Source organism: Calypte anna, chromosome 4A (genome assembly GCF_003957555.1).
Source record: "Calypte anna isolate BGI_N300 chromosome 4A, bCalAnn1_v1.p, whole genome shotgun sequence".
Classification (NCBI taxonomy): Eukaryota; Metazoa; Chordata; class Aves; order Apodiformes; family Trochilidae; genus Calypte; species Calypte anna.
In genome coordinates, this window is record NC_044248.1 from 22,005,482 (window position 1) to 22,026,147 (window position 20,666).

Sequence of the window (20,666 nt, forward strand, 5' to 3'; positions counted from 1 at the left end):
GTTCGGAACACTGTTCGTGAGTCTCTGCTGGAACACCTCGTTGGGCCTTGAAGCGCAGTACCCTAAAAGAGGTTCGTCTTGCTACATATATATTGTTCTTAAGTGGCCAAGGACCAAGAAATTTAAAGATAATTTAAAGAACATTCTTATTCAGAACATTCTTACCCAGTGTCTGCACATATGAAGAACAACACAGCTGAGAAATATGCCCTAGAAGCAGTGGATTATTTGTATTTTCTTGATTTTCTGTAAGTGCATTGATATTTAAACTGATTTTGTTTGATAAATTACAGTCAAAAGTTAAACCTGTAAAGGATGTGGAAATCATTAGTTAGTAGGAGTTTCTATGATCACTCAGGAATAATGCTGGTGTGATAATAGGATAGATTTTAATATATTAATAAAATTATAGCACATCTGTCAAATTTTTTTTTTTTGGCAAGTTTATGGTTTAGGCCCTGATAAGGACATATTGTCAACTGTGAGTGACTTTAAATTTGAGAAATTTGAGAAATTTGAGAAACGTTATTCTCAGTGCCTGCACACCTGTTTGGTTTCCTCAAAATTACTGTGATTATGTTGATTGACTCAAGCAAACCCAATTGGACTGGAATGATTTCCTTCAATGCATTCATAAGAAAAAACACAGATATGGCATGTAACAAAATCCCCTCTGTTTGTCTGGTATATACCAGACAGTGAACACATGTTCAATATTTTCCCTGCAATGGTCATTGCAGTTACAATTCCTCTCGTGCATGGAGCCCTTCCTAGAGATGGTAATGTGAAAGCATAATTAAGTCTCTTTCATGTTTTGTTTGCTTTTATGGCTCATCTGTGCCGTAAGAATGCAGGCCTATAATTGGAAGATGCACTCAGGCTACTGAATCTACTGTGTTACTTGTGTTATTTTTAAACACAACTGAGAGTAAGTCAGTTGTACTCAGAACAGGTAACTTTACAAGAGACATCAGGCTTGACAGATTTCTTATCTTCAGTGACTGCAACAGCATTTAATAGCATACAAAGTATCTGCCAAATAGAATAAAAAAAATATCTGAAAGATTGGAAGTAGGTTTAATGGTAAACCTCCTCTAGAGAACATAGGCTTGTTCTACACTTTCAAATATTTAAGAACTATAGTAATTTTTAGTAATTCTAGTACAACCTCCATGAGACATGGTCATGTGTTTAGAATGTCAAGATCATCAGTATAGGGTATTTAATTATAGTTTCTGAAGATTTCCAGAAGTTATATAAGAAATACAATCAAATTCACCTGAGCTTGACACATGCTATTGACAAAGGCACCTAATTTTTCTTGACTGCTAATTTAAAAACTTCAGGACAAAAGTCTGTCCTTCACTCAGTAATGGGCTGTGTTATGCTTTTACACGTTTAGCAGACTAGGGAGTATGAAACATTTTTCTTCAGAGGATAACTTTTCCCTATAACATCCACCAGCAATTTATCAGTAAGAGAAGAAAAGGAAGCAAAAGATTTCATCCTAGTGTGATTAAGGTGTCTCCAAATACCTCATTCCTTTTGTTTTTGTAGCATCTATGCTGTGGAAGCAAAGCTCATCTTTTAGAGCTGACATTTTCCACTACTTGTGCCTCAACCTGAGAGAAGAAGAAGGGGACAAGAAATTAAATCGTAGCAGGAAGCAAAAGAATGAAAAAAACCCATAATCATTTTGGAAGCAATACATTAATTTACTGTTTCTAGAAGTGATATATCTTCAGTATCTACTGGTTCAAGACCGGCTGGACATGACTGTGCTGCAGATCTCTTAAGATTACTAGGAGCCCAGAATTTATTACAGCAATGTTCTTATGAACGCCACCATTCTTTTAAAAATAGAAGTTTGGCTTTTCTGACCTTTTAGCAAAATCTGTAAGATACAAAGTTGGCTTTTAAATTAGGGTTAGGATTTTTAAATTAACCTCTTAAAGAAGAGTAGTAATTATGAGATTTTTATAATTTATAAATAATCCCTTTGCTCAGAATATGATCTGTGAAAACTGATGTTCTGCAAGCATTGACCTCACAATATAGAAAGGCAAAGCACCAGCCATCAGCAAACAGTATATAGTTTCAAAAGACACTTCAAAGAAGCCCTTAATTTTTTTTCTGAAATGTATTTTCCAGATTGAGAAATGGGTCACTATTATCTCTTTCTCTAGTATTCTGTGTGAATTTTTCCATGTGGAATTTTAATTTATTTCTGCATACAAAGTTCAACTTAGAAAGGGTCATACTGTTGATTTTTGCGAAAAGCACTATTTTATTTTCTTTAACTTTTGCTGGGAAAAACAAATTGTTGAGATATCTGTTTTTTCAGTCTTTAGTTTGCTTCTCAGGTTTGTACATGAGTGAATCTTTTGGGGTGCTTGTATTCAGTCTTAACACACTTGAGTACAAATAACAATTCCATTCACAGAAGAGTTAACTTTAAGTGGGGAGAGGTTATACCTGATTTGTTAATTTTGGAAACTGCATCATAATGAATTATTATCTTGAAACTTAAAAAGATATCAAAATCCAAAACATAGAGCTATTCAAATCCTATTCAAGTTTTTTTTTTGTAATCATGCTAATTTTTCTGTATTTGACTTTAAAAAATCTGAAGCAGTTGACTATAGTGAGATTTTAAATAATCAGCTACTAATATTTAAATTCTATTGTTTCTGGTAATTTGCTTTCCTTTAAGGGTAACAGAATGTTGTAATTCTTGGGTGGTTAGCATCCTGTGCATTTTAAATAATTTTTGCTCACTCAAATATAGGTAGAATCAGGAGTGTTTTACTGTAACAAAATTGTTAATTTCTGTCTTAAGACAGGAATGGAAATATAGAACATAAAAAACATTAAAGAGTGGTGTTTTTTCTTAAGTGTATACTGTTAGATACAATAGATACAATACATTAGGTTTGAAGGGCGAGGGGATTGAAACCAGGCTCTCTAGAGAATAGCCTAAGGATGAAAAGCTTGAATTAAGAGTGAAATCAGCAGCCCAGCTCAAGTACATGTGCACCAATGCACACAGTTATAAATCAGTCAGTGATGAGCAGTGGAAGTGCTTGTTGGGACCTGAGAAACTCCAAGTAGTTTCCCATGCAGAAAGATACAGCAGATAAATTGCATTTGCACTAATGCATGAAGTATGGCCAATAACCAGGAAGAGCTTGAAGCTCTGATGCAACAAGAAAACTATGATATAATTGCCATCACAGAAACATGGTGGGATGCATCCCATGACTGAGTGCTGGGTTAAATGGCTATAGACTGATCAGAGGAGATCAGCGTGGAAGGAGAGGAGGGGTTGTGTTAGGGTGTGTCCCTCTGTGTTAGGGAAGGTCTCGACTGTCTTGAGCATTTTAATGATGGTGATGATAGGGTTAAATACTTATGGGTAAGACCCAGGGGGAAAGCCAACAAGGCAGTTGTCATAGCAGGGGTCTGTTATAGACCACCCAGCCAGGGAGAGGAGGTTGATGAAGTTTTCTATAAGCAGCTCGGTAAGGTTTCGGACTGACTTCCTCTTGTTCTTGTGGGAGACTTCAGTTTATCAGATGCCTGCTGGAAATATAATGCTGCAGACAGGAAGCAGTCCTGGAGATTCTTGGAGTGTGTGGAAGATTACTTCCTAACACAACTGGTGACTGAGCCAACTAGGGAAAGCTCACTGGTAGATCTACTCTTTGTGAACAGGGAAGGACTGGTGGGAGATGTAAAGGTAGGTGGCTGTCTTGGACAAAGTGACCATGAGATGGTTGAGTTTTCAGTTCTTGCGGAAATAAGGAGGGAAGTCAATAGAACTTCATCCCTGGACTTCTGGAGGGCAGACTTTGATAAGTTTAGGAGATTGCTTGGTGGTACCCCCTGGGATATAGTCCTCAAGGACAAAGGTGTCCAGGAAGGCTGGACAATCCTCAAGACAGAAATCCTTAAGGCACAGGCACAAACTGTACCTGTGAATCTTAAAATGAACCAGTGTGGTACAAGACCAGCCTGGCTGAACAAGGAGTTTTGGGCAGAACTCAAAAAAAGGAAAGTTACAGGCTATGGAAGGAAAGGGAGGCAACTTGGGAAGATTACAAAGTTACTGCAAAGATATGTAGGAAGAAAATTAGAGGCCAAAGCTCAGCTTGAAATAAATCTGGCCAGTACCATTAAAGATAATAGAGTTTTTAGAAATATGCAAATAGAAAGAGAAAAGCTAGGGAGAGTCTCCTCCCTTTACTGGACCCGGGAGCAAAACTTGTGACGAATGACATGAAAAAGGCTGAACTGCTGAGTGCTTATTTTGCCTCAGCCTTTGTCAATGCCAATTGTTCACTGAGGATACAGCTCCCTGAATTGGGTGACCAAGATGGGGAGCAGAATGAACCCCTCACAGTCCAAGAGGAAATGATCAGTGCCCTGTTGTGCTGCATAGATGTGCACAAATCTATGAGACTGGATGGCATCCACCTGAGGGTACTAAAGGAGCTGGCAGAAGTGCTCACCAAGACACTCTCCATTATTTATCAACAGTCCTGGCAAACTGGGGGTGTCCCAGTTGATTGGAAACTGGCAAATGTAATGCCCTTCTACAAGGAGGGACAAAAGGATGATCTGGGGAACTGTAGATCTGTCAGTTTGATCTCAGTGCCAGGAAAGGTTATGGAGCAGGTCATCTTGAGTACCATCACACAGTACATACAAGATACCCAGGTGATCAGGCCCAGTCAGCATGGGTTTATGAAAAGCAGGTCCTGTCTGACTAACCTGATCTCCTTCTACAACAAAATGACTCACCTAGTATAGTGGATGAAGGAAGAGCTGTGGACATTGTCTATCTGCATTTTAGTAAAGCTTTTGATACTGTCTCTCACAGCATTCTTCTTCAAAAACTTATAGCCCTTGGCTTGGATAAATACACCCTGCATTGAATAAAAAATTGGCTGGATGGTCAGGCTGAAAGAGTAGTAGTGAATGGAACTAAATCTGGCTGGTGACCGGTCATGGGTGGTGTCCCCCAGGGTTTAGGGCTGGGGCCTCTTCTCTTTAATATCTTCATTAATGATTTGGATGAGGGGATCGAATGTAGTCTCAGTAAATTTGGAGATGACACCAAACTAGGTGGCTGTGTCAATCTGCTGCTTTACAGCAGGACATGGACAGGTTGGACCAATGGGCCAAGGCTAATTGTATGAAGTTTAACAAGGCCAAATGCCAGGTCTTGCACCTGGGTCATAACAACCCCATGGTAAGCAACAGACTTGGGGAAGTGTGGAAAGGGACCTGGGGGTATTGGTTGATGGTTGACTTAATATGAGTCAGCAGTGTGCACGGGTGGCCAAGAAGACCAATGGCATCCTGGCTTGTATTAGGAACTCAGTGGCCAGCAGGAATAGGGAGCTGATCATCCCTCTCTACTCAGCTCTGGTGAGGCCACATCTTGAGTACTGTGTTCAGTTCTGGGCACCTCACTATAAGAAGAACACAGAAGTGCTGGAGAGTGTCCAGAGAAGGGCAACAAAGCTCCTTAAGGGCCTGGAGCACAAGTCCTGTGAGGAGACGCTGAGGGAGCTGGGGGTGTTTAGTTTGGAGAAGAGGAGGTGAGAGGAGACCTTAGAGCTCTCTTCAACTACTCAAGGGAGGTTGGAGCAAGGAGGGAAACAGCCTCTGCTCCTTAGTAAACTGTGACAGGACCACAGGAAATGGATGGAAGCTGTGCCAGGGGAGGTTTAGGCTAGAAGTTAGGAAATATTTTTTCACTGAGAGGGTTGTCAGGCATTGGAGTGGCCTGCCCAGGACAGTGGTGGAGTCACCATCCCTGGAGGCATTTAAAAGGCATTTGGACCTGGTCCTTAAGAACACGGTTTATTAGTTGACTGTGGTGTTAATCAAAGGTTGGACTGGATGATCTTGGAGGTCTCTTCCAACTTAAACATTCTGTCATTCTGTAATAGTATATATAAAACTGAGAATATAGATTTTGTCCAAAGAGTGATTATAAATACATAATGCATAGCGAATGGAAAAGAGGAATAAAGGAAAAACTTAATCAAATGAGGAATACAAATTCTAGTATAGTTTCATTGCACTATGAGGCAGGGGCAGAATCCAATCTTATTTCTGCCATTTAATGCTTTTCCCATTTGAAATTATAAATAACTGAGCAGCCACTTTTCCTTCTGGAGATGTGGTAAAAGAAAGAAAATTATATTTAGAACAATTTGTCAGATTTATGTGGAGGTGCATTTTCCCTTTTTTTTTTTTTTTTTTTTTTCTTCTTTCTGTCTAATACTAATAGAGGAAACTAAGAGCTTGATATGGAACACAGAGCTACAGCATTAGTTCCATGAAAATTTATGTGCTAGAACAGATTAAAGACACCAAGCAAAACACTGCAAATTGGCACAAAATACTGGATTCTGGTGTGCCCTTTATCTGTGGAACACAAATTCTCCTTTTGGTAGAGGAAAATAGTAAGAAGCTAACATCTGATTCCTGTCTTCATATTAGGTGTTTGATTAATAAGAGCTGAACCTCAGTTATGCCTGCCTAAGGTTACCAAACACAGAGGTTGTCAACAGGTTTCTTATTTTTCTTCCAAATAAATCTTGGAGCAAAAGAGTACTGTGTACTATAGAATAGGATTTACTAAAAGGGAAAAGTAACTAAGGAACAACACTGTATTATTTTCCTCTTTAACACATGTAATTTACATTTAATAAGTTTAGTCCAGAATAGCATATTCCTCTGTGGCAAAATCTTTTCTCTCTACACTAGGGCTCTTTCTCTCTTCTAGTGTTTTTTGGTTTGTTTTGTGTTTTTCATTTGTCTCAGTATCCAGTCTTATGAAGGAATTTTACCATTTTGTTACATTTACCATCTGTTTTACCCCCTATTCTTCCCATGTTGAAAAGTTGTTCAGCAATGTGGAACAAGTTCTTATTTTGAGCAATACTTGTCAGTGCTGCTGTCTCCAACCTGTCCTGATGTTCACACAATGAATCATCAGGGGAAAGGTTTGGTAACCAAGCTGAGGTAGATTCTTCATCAGCACTGCTGAACCTGCTCCTGCTCTCTTTGTCTGCTGACTTTTATACATCTGCTGAAAATCTCCTGTAAGTAGTTTGTTATCCTGAAAGAAAAATGTTGGATGTGTTTGTTCATTTGTTTGACTTGGCACTTTAGCATAGGTTTTTAATTCCCTGCAGACTTAAAAGAGACCTTTTCAGGAACTGTCTTGAAGATGAAAAGTGTAACCACTGTTCTTCACTCCTGTAAGTCTGACTAAAGGCACGTGTTTCCTTTTCTCTGACTCTGTGCTACATTTTGTTAGTAAAGGCATGTCTGAGTGAGATTGATCCCTAAGAAGAAAGTGGAGATAACTCTCTCAGAAGTAGCTGAGAGGGTCAATAAAAGCAAGCTCTGGCCAAGAGGAAGACCAGACATAGAAAGGCATCAAGAAGAAGACAGGTTGTAGCTACAGCAGGGACTGAGATGGATGAGAAGAAAATAAAACAGATCAGGCCTAAGAAATAAGGAAAAGAGGAACACAGGAGACCATCAAAGTCCTTGAAATCACTGAAATCAATCCTGGAAGAAAGGATCTGACTTGAAAGTACAAAAAAAGACAGAGAAATTGGTTTATTTTTATTTTTCTCTGTCTTAAATGGTTTTCTTTATCGAGCTCACTGTAAGAAGATGGATAATTGATCTGTTTTAAAGCTTTGACCAGCTCAACATCCTGCCACACCAAATTTACAGTTAGGTTGACCTTGTTAATAAAATGTACCTAAAAATGTTGTAAAGAACCAACACAGCCATTCCAGATACTGGAATTTATATTAAAAAAATCCCCTTAGACTTTCCCAAGATATGAATTCAATTCTATCAGAAAATTAATATAATAACAGCAAATACTGCTGTTACCCATGACTGGTTGCAGCTGACACATACAATTTCAATAAAAGTTGGAAGAGGCTTTTTTATATGTTACTAAAATAGTTCATTCTGCATCATAGACTGATCACTTCACACAAATGAAGCCTGTTAGTTTAGGTTTACATATTTTTTTGAAGAGAGAACAATTTTTAGATCTTCTGCTGCTACTTTAGAAAAAATACATTAATTTGCTAAAGCAGACCTGTTTGTGCTTGTACAAGGAAATAGCTGAAGTGGCTCTCTGGGGAGCTCAAGCCTTCTTTCACTTTCAAAATTGTTGAAGGAATCTTTTCACCTACAAAGCTAAATACAGATGTTTCTGAAATTAAAGTAAGAAAACAGAGGAGGCTTTGGCTGAGATATGGAAGACACTTCCCCCCTCCTTTTTTTCCAACATTCTGTCAGTCTCTTGCAGAATATTTAACAAGGACAATGTTTAAAAATGGAGAGATTATTCCCTAATAGACAAAAGCAAAAAAACCCAAAGGGGTCTATTCAGTGTTGTCTGAAGCTAAAGCTGCCTTACACTTTATCCTTTTCATAATAAACTTCATGTCATGTTTTGCAACACATATAAATTCACTATATCTTTTACATACACGGATTGTACAGAATCTCTTATTTCTGGCATCCTTTAAGCATAGATTTTTTTATATATATATATATATATTATCATTAATTGAGACAATTACCCCAACATTCTTTGGGTGCCTTCTTTATTTTTAGCTTCCTAAGTACAGGTGTTGATTTCTGGTTTGTGAAACTCTGTTGAATAATGAAATATGTTGGCACACTAAAAACCTGTGCCTAAAAGAAAGATGAAAAACTCAGAAGTAAGGTTCAGAGAGAGAACAGGTGAAGTTTTTCCTGAATATTTAAAAAGATACTATCTTTAGCTGCCTATATTTAGCTTTTCATCTTGCTTAAAAGCTTTTTTTTTTTAAGACTCTCTAACATTTAAATTAATAGACAAAGCAGTACAAGACAAAAAATAGGCATTAAGAAGAGAAAGGAGGTCCAACAGCCAAGATGGTATATATGTAATATTATGAGACTGAGATTATATTTGTGGTATAGTATTCTAAATCTATTTATTTTCTCATAGAGAAAAGTTCACATTTTTTTACATCGGAGATATTGAACTTGATTTTACAAATTGTGTTTGGACTCTCAAGATCAGCAGTTAGGATATTTCTGAGACAACAAAAATCAATGGGTACAAATACTCCAGATGACATAGCATAACACAACTTTTAAACCCTATCATACTGAAATGATGGCAATACAAAATCCAATACTTTTGACAGCAAGCATTTGGTTCAGCAATTTATTTCATTGTAGTGGACAAATTTTTGTGGTGCTACTTGACAAGTAGAAGTCCTGAGTGTTTTGAAGTAGCATAAGTTCTGGAAGACATATGTAGTCTTCAGACTACATATAGTACTAGTACTATATATAGTATACTATATATATATAGTACGTATAGTACTAGCAGTATTATCAGCATATAGTACTGCTGATAGTCTACAGCATTTATGTGTTTCATTCCTACTATCTAGTGCCATAGCCTCATTGTCCTTCAACTGCATTCCCTGATAAAGAGCCAGCCTAGATTTGCATGACAGAAAAATAAATACTTTCTGAAAAATTCCATACTACTGTTCATGAAAGAAAACCCAGGAGAAGAGGCAAGTAACTGAAGCAAGCTGGAGTGGAATAGTAATTAAATAATAAAATTATGAAAGAAAATCAAAACACAGATTTGCTCACCCTATACTTCGACATGGCTGAAGTCAGTGGAGTTAGCTAAATCATTATTCAGGCAATTGCTGCTAGTAAAAAGTCTTCTCCTAAGGCTTGGTAACTTTGTTAAGAATGAAGAAATGAACTGGAGTCAGGTGGGTCTTTGATAATGACACAATGGGGGGCTGGAACGAAATGATCTTTAAGGTCCATTCCAAATACAATCATTCTATGATTCCTTCTATGAATACAGCTGAAAATAATCAAACTGCTAAGGTGGGAGGGTAATACAGTAATTTTTGGTGTCTTCTCAACTTTTTTAAGGAACTTGGGGAAAAAAAAGTGGGGGAAGGGAGGAAAAAGGCTACTGTTAGAAGATTTTGTTTTTTAGGTGGTAAAGAAAGATGTGATGGAAGGTAGAAAATTAATAGAGAAATAGAGGACGGGAGAGTAAGTACCCATAAGTTTAATTGTATATAAGTGATATTTTCCATAGTGCTGTTTCCAGTTTCCTAGCTTATATCCTACTCTTGCTGCTTATAGGAGAAAGGACTAGAAAGACTGTTTTAAGCACAAATGTCATCAGCTTTGATGTATACTGCAGACTCTGTGGTTAAATATGGGGTTGGATTAACAACTATACTGTTATCATCATAATAGGAAGAAAATTGATTCTTTGGTATTCTTAACAGGTTTTTTAAACTTCTTTTTTCTACCCATGATTATTTCTGTGGACAGTTTAGCCAGAAAATGCTGTTACATAAAACTGTGCCTCTCAAAGAGATTCAGGAAAGGGATTTCATGTTCAATATTATATACAGTATAGAATTCTGCTGTCAATTATGTGGTTTCAATTTAAGTATCCTTTTTTATCCTAGTTTTCTCAAAATACACTTTAGAAAACGGAACAGAATAGGCTGTAGGTTCCCATTTTCTAGCATGGAACCTTAATGATCTATGAGATTTTGTAAAACTACAAAACATAATTCACAAGCATCGCTCTCTGGTTTTTCCTGGTTTTTTTTTTTTCCTTTTCAGTTGTTTTAGTCTCTGAATTGTATTATTAGTTTTATTTATCTGAGCTGTGATATTACTGTGATAGTTCCATTTTGGTCCTTCCATTTATTTCAAGTGTCTACTGCAAACACAGTTGAAGGGGGGAAAAGTGCTCTTAAGGCTGATTCTGCTGTGATGCAGTTTAACAGCGTGATCCTCTGACATCAGTAGCATTGTTATTCTAATCAGTTCCATACAGCTTGCTGAACTGTGATGACAACCTTAGTGTTCTGTTAAATCTAGGCAATACCTTCTTGGAAAACAAGCTGCTCTGCAGGACTTTTTTCTTCCCAAATGAATCATAGAAATTAGAGATAGAAAAGATCAAATCAAAAGTTGTAATATAATTCCCTTCTGTAAAAGTGGATAAGTTATTCGGGCAAATCTATTTGGTTTCTGAAATATTGTCATCACAGCAGAAGGGGATGATGTTCAAAGGGAATAGATGTCCTCAGCTTGAAAACACACCAGCCCAGTGAACTGTAGAAAGTACAGTCCAGGCAGATACCAGCGCCAAAACCAGGGTTGCTGAACTCAAGACATCCACCCCTACATCTGCCTGCTCTGGTTTCTAGCTTCCACCTGCAATACAGGAGGGTTTTTTGATTCACTTCAATGTTATTAGAAGCCTTCTTGATATTTTATATTACATCTTAGTTCATCCTTGGCTGGATGGACAAGGAAAACCTAAGTTAAGAACAATTTAATCAGAACTATACCTGACTGGACCAGTCATCATGACTTCTCATTTTAGTGAAAACCACCCACAGAACTGAAAGAAAACATATATTTAGACACTGAATGGGGCTCATAACTACAGCCATATTTATTCTGAATATCAGGAAATATGTGTACAGCACCCTTTGTCAAAGAGCAATTAAGCTGTTTATCAGCATGTACTGGAGACTTGTCAACAAAGTGTTTAGAAAATGGAATTGTTCCATTTCAGGACTAATTATTTAACTAAAGTCACTCTCATCTATTATCTATATATTATACAACAAATTATACATACAAATCTGTATGTCAGTGCCAGTTTAATACAGTCTTGTTATGAAAGGTAATATATATATAAGCTACATATTACTCTGATATAGAAGTTTCCATAAAAAAAAATAATCTTGCCGATGCTTCTAAAGGAAATATCTTGGACATGAACCTACTATTTAGATTCTCAAAGCAAAATATATCGTAGTGCTGCATAATATAACAGAATGATGAGTGTATCCTGAGGTTCACTGATGGTTCCAACTTGCTACTTAAAGTCCTTTTCAAAACTGCACTTTTAAAAAATCCTTAAAATAGACACAAACCACGACTACCTCTAGATTTTTAAGTTAAGTCCTACAAATGATGTTCAAACAAGTCCTATCTACTCCTACATAAGGTGCCTAAATGTGCAATGGTAGTCTAGGCATTTTTCTTACTGCTGTTTTTCTCAGGTGCTCTATATTTTACACCACATGCATTCATACAGTGGATAGCATTATCCTCCTTGGCAGACCCAGAATTACCTCAGTCTTGCCAGCACTGAGATATTCAGTATCTCATGCACCTAATAAATCTGCTGCCTAGTACACGCTAACTACTCCTATCATGTGAGAGGTCCAATACAAGAGACATTTTCAAAGCAGCCCTGACATGTCATACAGAACTGCCAGAGGCAAGGTACATCCCCAGGTCTGTAGCACTCATCCAGCATATGGATTCAATTCAATTCTCTGCCTGACAGTAAAACTCACATCACTTTCCTCTCATGACTGAACCACCCAGAATAGCACTGACAAATATTTTTAGAATGTAAGGATAGCAGTAGTTGTCTCACTCACAGACTGTGCCATGGGACTGCAGAAAAATATTGTAGGCAACAAATTCACAGAAAACTGTATGCCATTTGGCATATCTGCACATCTACTTGATCACATCTGCATACTGTTCAGCTACAGCCAACTTGAACCTGACACCAAATAATTTATTCCTTTATGCTGACTCTCATTCCTCATTGCCATTTTCTGCCAAGTACTTTTTCATGCATCTAATTTTCTCGGCCAGAAGATGGCACAGGCATTTCAAATTAAAATGTTGCTGCAGGTTCACTCGAAGTTTCTGTGTGATAATTATTATAATCTAAATACAGGATAACATTTTATTTTCAGAGTGCATCAGTATGATCTTTCATTCGTGCTGTGCTGATCATGTCAAATATTCTTCAACTTGCGGCACACTGGAATAAAGTATTACAATATGGACTATTCTGATAACATGGTCTTTAGCAAATTTGTTATTCCATATTTCTCAAATACGCTGTTATGTGTTCTCCAAATGTCCAGACCTCTAAGATTCAGCACCCAAAATTTCTATCAACTGCAGTTAAAAGCTGAGGCTACTTAGGTCATCACAGTATCTGATCTTGTCTATGACATACAGAATCTCTTCCTTCATACAATGATAAATGATTTTGAAATCATAAATATTTAATACTCTCTCCTCAGTGCTAACAAGATACCTGCCTGACATCATTACACCTGTAGGCAGTTGCCATGTCTGTAATTACACAGCTGGTTTCATTAGTGTCCCTACTAGATGATAAAGGATATGAAAATCCTTTCTATTATGTATAATGACAGATCTGTACTTTTGAATGAGGTTTTAAGAAAACCACTACATAACACAAGGTCTTTTTTCAGCTTAAAAGGAACAAGAAAGGTTTTCCTACATATGCTTAAAACTGAAAGGTTCATTGTGGCCTTTAAGCCATTCAGATTTCCTTGCACCACCACCTGCAGCATCAGAGTTAATTTGCTGATGAGAAGCAAAGCCCACAGGCCCATCACGCAATTCAAATTTAATGTGCACGTGGACCTCTTGATTCAGGCCAGGTTTATAAATAGTGCCTTTAGTTTAAAAATAGGCTTTTCAGATCTAAGGGAGCAGATATTATGATCTGTAAAGTGAATGAAGCTCCCAGGAGTAACAGGACCTTATGTAATATTTATTCCTGCATTTTTACTCAGCTGTTTTGTGCCATTATGATGCTGAGCTGCATGGACTGTCAGTTTCTTAAACTTTTCAACTCTTTCTTCACTGAAGCTGGGACTGTCTGCACAGTTGCTTTTCCAGGTAACCTTACTTGGCTTTGGGATTTTGCCTAAGAAACCGTGGTCACTGAGCAGTCAGTCTTGCCTAAAAGCAAAAGCATTTCCAGTTAGAATGAAGACTTTAAATTCCTTTGGCTGAATTTGGTACAATCTGAAGCACTAATGCATAAATAGGAAACTTAATGTTATTTACTTCCAAATGTAGCACGGTGATGAAAACATGATCGTGCCTGAAAAGCTTTTGTTGTTAGAAGCCAATACATTACTTATACAGGAAATAATTTAAAATAGGTAAACAGAAATTGTGACCTAGCAACCGGTATTGAAAGGTACAGAAATATCTTGGAAAAATAAATTAAAAAAAAAAGGAAGAGAAATAGGAGTCTTATCGATGTTGTCAGAAAAATGAGATCTCTCAATTCAGATTTTTTAAGTACTAAAATCTTCTAGCTGAAGTTCTATGCGCTTGAAAAAATCGTTATTTTTTTCTGTAGATAAGCTAGGTCCCGTCTTTACTGCCTATTTTTTGCTCAGGCTAAAAGTTTTGGAAGAGTTAAAATACCTCACAGATTCAGCACTTGAGGAAAGAGCTCTGAACACCATATGTCTCTCAGTTCTCCTAAAATTGCAGAATGGATTTGTCCTTTTTGATCTGCTGGCAAAGTGTTAGACACTTAGACTCCTTAGAGTCTAAGTCTTTGGGAGGCATTCAGCACCACTTAGACTTAATAGGTGTATTTTTTTTTCTGTTAATATTCTACACGTATTTAAGTTGCTAGAAATTTCTGGAAACTTTCTAATTCCCATTAACTTCAGGACATACTAAGCACTACAGCTAGGAAATAACCCACATAATGATTTGCATGTCTTATGCAGGTACAAGTTGCTATCAATGCAACTACATCATGGAGTTCATATTGACATAATGACAATTCCATAAGCATTTTTGTAATAATCTATCAGGGTCACAGCATTTATATTCCGTTTATGTTGTAATTTACTCTTGGAAATGTCAAACTGTCCAGGAGAGCACTTTGTTCTCTGTTGCTTTAATACATTTTTTTTTATTCAGCACATAGGCCTGATGTTGTTACATGTTTGCTGAGCAGAAAGTTGTCTTTTTCAGTAAGGGTGGTGAAAATACTTAATGGAACATTGCTTTAGACTGTATCTAGAAGCAGACAAGGAACTACTGGAGAGAGTCCAGTGGAGGGCTGCAAAGATGATTACAAAGACTGGAGCATCAGTCTTGCAAGGAAAGGCTGAAAGACCTGGGTCTGTTTAGCCTGGAGAAGACTGAGAGGGGCTCTTATCAACACTTATAAATATCTAAAGGGCAGGTGTCAAGAGGATGGCACCAAACTCTTTTCAGAGGAATCCAGTAAGGGGTAACAGAAACAAGTGGGACACAGGAAGTTCCATCTGAGAGATAACTGCTTTGCTTTGAGGCTAGAAAGGTTGCTGAGAGGTTGTGGAGTCTCCTTCTCTGGAGATACCCGGTATTTGTATGGGTGCAATCCTCTGCCACCTGCTCTAGGTACACCTGCTTTATCAGGGAGACTGGACAAGATAATCTCCAGAAGTTTCTTCCAATTCCTACTATTCCATGATCTATGATAAACCACATTGTTTTTTCACATCAATGTAATATCACCCTCTAAAGAGAATTATTAATTTTTTCTCAAAGGAAAGTTATAAAAACCTTTTATTTTTTACCTTTTTAAAGGGTTCAGTATGGAGTTTAGGCATTGCTTTAAACCACTGTCTTCAAATCAAACTATAAAGATATTTTCTCATTATTTGTTTTTTAATGGTACTCACCTCTACAGTACCAAGTGTTTGGCAAATATAAGAATTTAATTTCACAATATGCCATTATATATATATATGGGAATTTCATAAAATACCAGTATTTCCCACTAAAGGTGGGTGCCTGTATGTAGCACCATATTTTAAAATAGATTACTATATAGCATGAAAGTTCAGCACCACTTCAGATTTGGATTCAGAGTCTGAAACAATGAACCTCAAAATATAGAACAAGCATACCAACCCCAAATAAAATTTTACTTGAATTTTCTATCTTAACAACAAAGTTTCTGGGCTCATAAGGAAAATTTATTTGAACTCAAATTTAAAGATTGACTAGAGTTGGAAGGGACCTTAAAGACTATCTAGTTCCAACCCACCTGCATGAGCAGGGACACCTCCCACTAGATCAGGTTGGTCAAGGCCCCATCCAGCCTGGTCTTGAACACTGTGAGGGAGGGGGCAGCCACAACTTTCTTGGTTAACCTGTTCCAGTGTCTCACCATCCTCAAAGGAAAGAATTTCTTCCTGATGTCTAACCTAAATCTCCCCTCTTCAAGTTTGAAACCATTTCTCCTTGTCCTCTCACTATACACGCATGTAAAAAGCCCTACCCCAGCTTTCCTGTAGGCGCCTTCAGATATGGGAAGGTTGCTGTAAGGTCACCTCAGAGCCTCCTTTTCTCCAGGCTGAACAACCCCAACTGTCTCTGCCTGTCTTCATAGGGCTCTAGCCCTCTGATCATTTTAGTGACTCTCCTCTGGATACAAGGAACTCTAAATCCTTCTTATGTTTGAGAATCCAGAACTGGACACAGTACTCCATGTGGGGTCTCACAAGAGCAGAGTGGAGGGAGAATCACCTTCCTCAACAGGCTGTCTGTGCTTCTTTTGATGCAGCCCAGGACTTGGTTAGCTTTCTGGGCTGCAAGCACACACTGATGGCTCATATTGAGCTTCTGGTCCACCATCACCCCAAAGTCCTTCTTAGGCCTGCCCTCAATCCTTTCTCGTCCCAATCTGTGTTTGTGCATGGGATTGCCTTAACCCAAGTGCAGAACCTTGCACTTGGCCTTGTTGAACAGTTTTCATGAATCCACTTCTCAAGCTTGTCAAGGTCCCTCTGGATGGCATTCCCTCCTTCCAGCATGTTGACTTCACCACACAGTTTGGTGTCACCAGCAAACTTGCTGAGGGTGCCTTTGATTCCACTGTCCATGTTGCCAACAAAGTTAAATATCATTGTTCTAAGTACTGACCCTTGAGGAACACCACTCATCACACTTCTCTATTTGGACACTGAGCCATTGATTACAACTCTAGGTGCAACCATCCCACCAGTTCCTTATCCAATGGGTGGTCCATCCATGAAATTCATATTGTTCCACTTTAGAGACCAGAACGTTGTGCAGGACAGTGTCAAATGCTTTGCATAGGTCAAAGTAGCTGACATCTGTTGCTCTGCCTCTGTCCACCAAGGCTGTGACCCCATCATAAAAGGCTACCATGTTAGTCTTGCAGGCTTTGCCCTTGGTGAAGCCATGTTGGCTGTCACCAATCGCTTCTTTGCTATCAGCATGCCTGAGCTGAGCCTTCAGGAGGATTACCCTTCCCAAAAGGCAGGTTAAAAGTCCTCTCTGCAAGCATGTATCTGATTTAGAGGCAGTTTCTAGCCCAATGCTTTGGTTATCTAGCACACGTTAACTGGGAAGTGGCAGCCTGCGACTTGATATCCAAGCTCATGCTTTTTCTTTTTTTTTTTTAAGACAAAATCATGGGATATTCTGTTAGCCTTCAGTTTCCATAGGAAACAGCTTGTATTTCCAAGACTTTCAGTTTGTTGCTCTACAGCAGCTGACTGAGAAGATAAGCTGGGACAAACACTGCTCACTAGTTGATGGAATCCTAAATTGGGCTGATTTAGACAGAGCACCTACTCTTCCTAGATTTAGTTGCTCCCAAAGCAGAGGGTTACTATAGCTATTCAAAGAAAAGAGTACCACCTGTCTTGTTAAGAGGAAAACCACACACACTCAGCTTTTTCCTATCGTTGAATCTTTTGGCTCAAGTGAGTACATAATGATAACATGAGCAATATTCATATAGAGTGCCAGCAGAAATTTCAGTGAATGACACACAGAGAGAAGCTAGGGATGGCCAGTCTCCAGCTATGCAAGAAATATTTAAGCAAATATAAATAGGATACTTGTATGCATTGCATTGCTTTAAGTATTTTCATTCATTTTCCACCTTTTCATTCATAAGAGAAACAGTGCTCTGAGTTTCCTATAGCCTCTTTATCCATTCTTGTATCATGTTTCCGCTATGTGAAGGGTACATGCTGAAAGCAATGGTGGTTTGTATTTTTTTCCCTTGTCTTCTTCTGCTTAAAGGAGCTCTACCATTTGTCCTGAAATGATCTGGAGTTCTGCCAAAGCCTTCAGGATAAGCATATTTTAGTCTGGCAGTGAATTCCTGAGTAAAAGAGGAAACAGCTACAGACACCATCAAGAGAAAGTTATTTATAAATCCAGATAAAAGACCTGTGAAAACTGGTGTAGCAAATCATTTGCTCCAGCTGTCCTTAGTGTAAATATCAAGTGTGGTACAAAGGAGAATGAGTAGAATCCTGAGTCAGAGAATGTATATGTTTTTTTAAAAAAAAAAGATTTGAGAATTATAGCAGCTAAAATGCCCTGTTGCTATAGATACATTTCTCTTTTCTTTTAACTTATTCTTATGTATTTTTATTTTGTCTGGTCAAAATAAGTGTATATAACAGTTCACCATGCTCACTTTTGACTAATAATGAAGTTCCACCTCACCTAAAACTAGCAATATGTTTTCTTACACATAGTAATAGGAACTTGCATTTCATACTCAGTGAATAATCTCAGAATTGCAAAATGTAATCTCAACACATACATACCTATTTATTCATCCCTATACATGCTTTTATATACATACACACACACACACATATATATATTTATAGTTTTCTGTAGATACAGACAAATATCTAGACCAATATATGTAGGAGCTATTTTAAAAACATAAATAATAAAAACTATATGAATTTATCTTATGACCTTAAAAACTAGAATGATTGGGAGGTATCCAGGTGAGTTATCATTTAAGCAACTAAGAAAATAATGTATAATCTGTGCTCAAAATATTAATTCAAAACATGTAGTTACCTTGAGTTTCATTGTCTTAGAAGAGAGAGGGATTTCATCATGAATTAACACAGTCTAAATAATCTCCCCTTGTTTTAATTAAAAAAAATGAACGAAGGGAATGGATCATTGCTTAATTTCCCACTTCGGAGACAGAGAAGCATGTGGCATCAATAGTGTCTGGGAGCTGTCTAGGTCACTGCCCAGAGCCACTTTTATTGAAGACTAATTATGTCTCTCAACTTAGGAAAGAAATAAGTTTGTATTTAGCTAGATTCTTAGAAGTTAGATTTATTTAAGTGCTGGTCAGGAGACTCAGTAAGAGTCACTTTAAAAGTCACATAAGTTTGAAATACAAATGAGTAAAAAAAAGACTTTCATTTCAGGACTGGAAAAGTTAAGGGATAACATAAGTCAAGGGAATTAAATAATGGTGATAAAAACATTAGCTCATGGTAATCAAACTCAAAGAGTGTTATCTTTTTAGAAGTGCATCTTTAAGTTAAGCTACTTCCTTTCTAGATTAAAAATAAGTGTCTTATTTCTGATATACAAATGAGCTTTGATCTAGAAAATAGAAACTATATATATTTAAAGTGTTCAGCTAAAGCTGTTCATTAATATACTACCAGAAGAAGTAACAGAAAAGAGGAAAAGAAAAACTAATACTTGTTTTTTTAATATTTATTTTGCAGGAAATGTGTTTGTTGTAAGCCTGGCTGTTGCAGACTTGGTCGTAGCAATCTACCCATATCCACTGGTCCTCACATCTGTATTTCACAACGGATGGAATCTGGGATACCTTCACTGCCAGATTAGTGGCTTCTTGATGGGCCTCAGTGTCATTGGATCCATCTTCAATATTACAGGCATTGCAATCAATCGGTACTGCTATATCTGCCACAGTCTCAAATATGATAAGTTGTACAGCAACAAGAATTCATTGTGCTATGTTGTTCTTATCTGGGTCCTAACATTTGTTGCTATTGTACCCAACCTGTTTGTGGGATCACTCCAATATGACCCCAGGATTTACTCATGTACATTTGCACAATCTGTGAGCTCAGCATATACAATAGCAGTTGTGTTTTTCCATTTCCTGTTTCCCATGGCCATAGTTACTTTCTGTTACTTGAGAATATGGATCCTGGTTATTCAGGTAAGGAGAAGAGTTAAACCAGATAACAACCCCAGACTGAAACCACATGACTTCAGAAACTTCGTAACCATGTTTGTGGTGTTTGTACTGTTTGCTGTCTGCTGGGCTCCTTTGAACATTATAGGCCTTGCTGTGGCTGTCAATCCAGCAACTGTAATCCCTAGGATTCCAGAGTGGTTGTTTGTATCTAGCTATTACATGGCGTATTTCAACAGCTGCCTTAATGCTATCATATATGGACTGCTGAACCAGAACTTCAGAAGAGAATACAAGAGAATCATTGTGACTTGCTGCACAGCAAAATTCTTTTTCCAGGACAGTTCTAATGATGCAGGAGACAGGATGAAAAGTAAACCTTCTCCATTGATTACAAACAACAACCAAGTGAAGGTGGACTCTGTCTGACAGTGGGAATCCTATTATTGTCACTCAAGAGCATCCAAATAAAATGTCTGTTTTATTAGACCTACTGTTAAATATTATAGTGAAATATCTCTTCCACACCAAAAAGCACTTTGATCAAATCCCTTGCATGGTTACAGAACCTTGGCATACAGATCACATTATACAACAGTATGTTTCTGATATAACAATGCAATGATATCCTTGAGGGAAGTATAAAATTATGCATGGGTACATTTTTTTTCCTTAAGTGGAGATAAAAAACTAGAAAGAGGTTGAA

The 20,666-nt window shown here is 37.6% G+C and overlaps 1 protein-coding gene across 1 annotated transcript in view; it reads left to right on the forward strand.

Annotated features, from left to right (window-relative positions):
* MTNR1A (melatonin receptor 1A) overlaps positions 1 to 20,397 on the forward strand; it is a 55,427-nt gene extending 35,030 nt beyond the window's left edge. The window contains exon 2 of the mRNA XM_030449854.1: positions 19,521 to 20,397. Within this exon, the coding sequence (XP_030305714.1) occupies positions 19,521 to 20,389 (869 nt within the window). The 3' untranslated portion in view covers positions 20,390 to 20,397. The remainder of the gene's footprint in view (positions 1 to 19,520) is intronic.
* The last annotated feature ends 269 nt before the right edge of the window (positions 20,398 to 20,666 follow it).